Source organism: Limulus polyphemus, unplaced genomic scaffold (genome assembly GCF_000517525.1).
Source record: "Limulus polyphemus unplaced genomic scaffold, Limulus_polyphemus-2.1.2 Scaffold75, whole genome shotgun sequence".
NCBI classification, from domain to species: Eukaryota; Metazoa; Arthropoda; class Merostomata; order Xiphosura; family Limulidae; genus Limulus; species Limulus polyphemus.
This window is the reverse complement of record NW_013665685.1, coordinates 13,252-18,411: the sequence shown is the minus strand read 5'-3', so window position 1 is coordinate 18,411 and position 5,160 is coordinate 13,252. Positions and strand designations below refer to the sequence as shown.

The following is a 5,160-nucleotide window of genomic DNA, read 5'->3' as shown; positions in this document are numbered from 1 at the left end:
ACTCATAATTACAACTTCATTAACAGCTGAACTCTTAATCTCACTAATTTCATCAGTATCATTTGATGGTCTGTAACTAATTCCCACTAAAAGCCTTTTCCCTTTATATCCACTAATAGAAACCCAAATGGATTCAATCTCTTTGCCATTATCTTTGATATCCTCAACTTCAACAGAATGTAACTCACATTTTACATATAAAGCCACTCGTCCTCCCCTCTTTAATACTATATCCCTATTAAAGAGCCTGTAACTCTGTATTTCAAAAAAAGTTCTGTCATCAAAATCATCTTTGCTTAACCATGTTTCAGTTATTCCCATTCTATCAAAATCCTCCATTCCTACCAGTGCTCTAAAGTCATCTATTTTATTTCTTATATTTCTAGCATTACAATAGTAAAATTAAGCCTATCCTTATAATTACTTCTATACTCATTTCCTATGCTAAACTTTTCTCTGCCTCTTATAAAGTCAAACTAAAGTTATTACTTTCAAATCCTAATTTCTTTTTCATTCTCTGTTTAAAATTTATGTTCTGGGCATATTTAACCCAACTGCAGTGTGTCACATAGTTTTATAAATATCTGAATGAAAATAATCTTGAAGGTGCTTTATACATTGTCACAAATTTCATTTGGAGCTTATTTTATACTGTTTTTGCAGAGGTTATTATACAAATTATATATGTTGTCCTTTTTCATATAATAAGAAATTTCAATGGTCAAATTGCCCTTAATACTAATGTGGGCATACATTTCTTATGCTCCAAACAACTTAATGATATGAAAAATAGATATTAGATATTATCCTCTAATACATTGGTTGCATGCACATGTTAAGCATTTTTAAAGATTTATTATATCTTTCCAAGTTATTCATCTCACTCATTAGGACAAATATTTTGGCTATACAATTTAATAGATAATTCATTTATTGAATAAGGTAATTGCAGTTTTAGATTTCAGTGTTTGTTTTTGCCTCGATAAAGGAGCAAAAGTAAAGACACGTTATTTATTATCAATTTAAAGAATATTGTAGACTGTAATGATGCAAAAGAGAGCATATACTAAAAATTTATATTTGACATTTAAGCAGTTTTTAACTGTAATTTTTGTATTTAGAAGAGAGTTTTGTACTTATTATAGAATTATAATTTCCTTGCATTTAAGCTTCTGTGTTTTCATATTTCACAGTAGCTGAAGCTGTTCAGTTGAATGAAAGATTGACAGGTGTTAACCATCAGCAAAACACTAGAATAAGGGAAGTTCAGAATGAGAACTTTAACTTGTCCAGAGAAGTTATTGAACTCAGGTAAAGTGAAATATATCACAAGGAGTTTTTTGTGATTAGCCTAAAGCAATTGATTTTTATTTCTCGAGCATAGGGTCATGCATAGAAATGTAAAGTACCCAAGTCTTAGAAAGATGTGTAGATTGATAACTTAATGTCATTTATATGTCTTAATATTGTACGAAACTTAGCTTATTATCTTAGAAGGTATACCATAGTATAAAGTATCATTAGTGATTTAGAAAGATGTATCATGTTACTGAAAATTAGTGGAATGTTACATATACTGTAATGTTTCTAGATTGTTTCCAAGAGTGACTTATTCTTTGAAATTTGGTGCAGGACATTACCCTATGTGTTTTCTATCACCTTGGTTAAGATGTAAATTTGTTTGAAGTTATTGTGTTTTCAGAGTTTCTAGTTTTGAAGAAGAAAGTCACTGAAGTAAACACTTCAACTCCCTATGTTTTGGTGCATATAAGGTGTGAGTTCTTTAATTGGCAAGTAACTGAATTTCTTGCAGGGAAGATAGCGCATTACATTCATAAATATAAAGTTGTCTTCTCTATTGACAAATCGGATAAGGGTAAAGGGCACTTACACCCTAACACTAAAATTCACAGCTGATAACGATTTTGTGTATCAACATATTAATGTTTTTGTATATAAAGGTGGGTTTGCCCCATGTAAGTCAGAGTTAGAAAGAACTGAGAATTATTGTTGAAATTGTGGAGGTGTAACTTTGCCAGGAGTTTAAGATCTTGTGTCAACCTTTATGAGCACTAATTATTTAGCCTCAAATTGTGTGAGTTAACCTAGTGTTTTTGTTTTTAGCTTTAATTTTCATTTAGAGAAGTTTACTGTGAAACATTAAGTGAAGGCTTAAGTATTTGGATTTTGCTGTATTATATTCATGTTTTAACATATGTAGATTTTTCTAACATTTGAACTGTGCCTTAAGATTAAACATTGATTCTAGTTTTATTTAAACAGTGACATAATATCTGTTTTCATTTAATACATGCCTGAGGATATTTTCATTTTTACTTCCTGGTTTTTAATTTAACTTACAAGGGGACACACTGAGCTAAAGTTTGTCAGTTTGACACACACCATAGAGACTTGTCTTTGTTTTTTTCTGTGATTGTATAATGTTATTTTGTGTAAATAAACATCTGTTCCTTCAGTGCCTTTGAGTCTTTTTTTTCTAACCAGTCTTGATGAGAGATTGGGGAAAGCAGTTGCATTCTGTAGTGTGATACTTTTTAGAACATCCAGTTAGCAAACCTAACTGGATGCTCTTTGGAAAAAACTGTTGCACAGGAAATACCACAAGAGTCACTAAAACCTTTAACCTTATTAAATTGTTGAGCTCATAATATCGAGATATTATACAGCTGTAAAACTTTCATAATGTAACAAGTGAACATATTTTTATTCTTGCAAGTTCTAGTAATTTTTTTTAAATTTTGTTTAGGTGTTATGCTGTAGTATTTGATATTGCAGAGTTTTAAAAATATGATGCACCTATACTATCAATTCCTTTGTTAATTTTGAACACCTCAATCAGATTTCCTCTAACTCTTCCTTTTTCAAAAGAAAATAATTTAGAAATCTTAACCTTTCCTTGTATAACAACTGTTCCATCCCATGTATAATCTTAGTAGCCCTTCTTTGAAACCTTTCCAACAATTTAATGTCATTCTTAAGGTAAGGAGCCAAAGACTGAACACAATACTCATCATGATTGAGGCCTAACCAGTGACATATACAATGAAATAATAACCTATTAAAAGTTTATATTTAATATTTCTGTAAGTCCAATCTAAAATCATATTTGCCCAACTACTAACAACAGCACAGTGTTTAAATAGCTTAAGAGACTGAACAACCAAAACACCAATATCTTTTTCTTCCTTAACACTGCCAAGGTGATCCCCATGAAAATTATGTTTATAGTTTTAAATTATTACAATCCTTGCATTTATTATGATTAAAAGTCATCTACCAGTTATTTGACCAACTCACCAAATGATCTGAATTCTTTTATAAAACATCAGAATATTCCACATAGTCAGCAACACCCAAGACCCTAATGTCATCAGCAAATTTATGCAAATTACTGGCCATTCCTTCATTTATGTCACTGATGTAAATCAAAAAGAACAAAGGTCCCAACACTGAGCCCTGTGGTGATAATAATGCAATTTATCTGGACCCCATTTATAACAACCCTCCATCTTCTTCCCTCTAATTGTTTTTTGATACAATGAACTAACATATCCCATAGAGATAATTTTTAACAAGCTGTTTATGTAGTACAGTGTCATATTCTTTCTGAAAATGTAGATATACTAAATCCACACCTTTATACCCTTGTCAACATGAGCAGTAGCCTCTTCAAAGGCTAGTAAGGCAAGATTTTCTCCAAATAAAACCATGTTGACTATTCAATAAATTTTTACTTTGTTAAATGACTTTCCAAAGCGTGTGTCTTACAGACTTTCAAAAACTTTTCTAATTACTATCAGTGTAAAAGGAAAAACATAGCTTAAAACAGAAAGGGATTATTTTAAAACATATCCAATAATGTCTCAAATGAACAATACCTTTCTGTCTTTTGCCAATGGACTTAAGAACAACATGCCTCATTTTTCCTCTGTACTCATTAATTTAACTCAAACTTTAAACATGAAAATGCACTTTACTGGAATTAAAACTCATAGTTGAGATTTGTTTTATGGGATCTCAAGAATATGGCTTAAATCTTTTGACACAGTGAGGCTGTGAGAAGTTTCTTGTGGAGGTTAATAATCTGAATAAAGTCAAAGAGTTAAAATGCAGCCTGATTGTCCTTATCTGTGTCAATAAGCCATTTTGATAGCTCTAGACAGCAACATTGAAAAGGTGGCATTAAACCTGAGTCCAGAGGATATCTTTAAAAGACACTTAAGTATTCATCATGAACCAGTGCTCTTGAGTCCAACAATGATCAGAGTCCTCACTACAGGAAAGAGGAGATACAGTGAAACCAAATGCATCCCATGGCAAAGATGATTACCTATGGTGCAACCAAGATCTTCTCTGTGAGGACAGGTTGGCTGCTGAAGCCACCGAGAATTGCCAGGACAAAACTCATGCTTCTGCCAAACTATATGATGTGTTTGTTTCATCAATATATCATTAAAAGAAGCTTAAATATATAGCATGTGTACATCAAAACAATAGCAACTCTGAGCATGATGTATAACCTTTAATGGTGGTTCCAGACTGTTTCAGAAGGTATGAATCATAAGTTGCTGCTCTCACTACTAGAGAGAATCTTATAAGGACAGCTGTGAGATATTAAAATCTTAAACTTCTTACTTGCTGAACCAAAGAGTGAAATTTCTCTGGAGGTATTTTCTTTAGGATATCATATGGGAAACACTCCTTTGATGATTATATTTTATCTAGAACATTAACAATTGGTATAACTATGAATGATAATTACCAATATATCAAAGAGTTGCCCAAGTAATAATTGAGATTAAAATATTTGTAAAATGATGTCGGCTGGTTTACTTGAGGATTAACACAAAATCTCGTGTGCATGTGTATCCCAATTTGTTTCATATTTACTTACTATACACTATAAAAATATATATGCACTCTGGTTCTGTGAATATATTTAACATTTTCACTAACAAAAAAGTTTCTAAGAACATAATACAATCATTATTTTTTGAATAATTTAAATATTAGAATTCAGATTGAATGAGAGAAATATGTTTAAAGATAATGACTTTCAGTGAACATAATATCGAGATATTATACAGCTGTAAAACTTTCATAATGTAACAAGTGAACATATTTTTATTCTTGCAAGTT

At 31.1% G+C, this 5,160-nt stretch overlaps 1 protein-coding gene across 1 annotated transcript in view; it reads left to right on the top strand.

Annotated features, from left to right (window-relative positions):
- Window positions 1-5,160, top strand: part of LOC106466576 (centrosomal protein of 162 kDa-like) — a 20,420-nt gene that overhangs the window by 2,292 nt on the left and 12,968 nt on the right. The window contains exon 2 of the mRNA XM_022395367.1: window positions 1,170-1,311. Coding sequence (XP_022251075.1) covers window positions 1,170-1,311 — 142 coding nt within the window. The remainder of the gene's footprint in view (window positions 1-1,169; window positions 1,312-5,160) is intronic.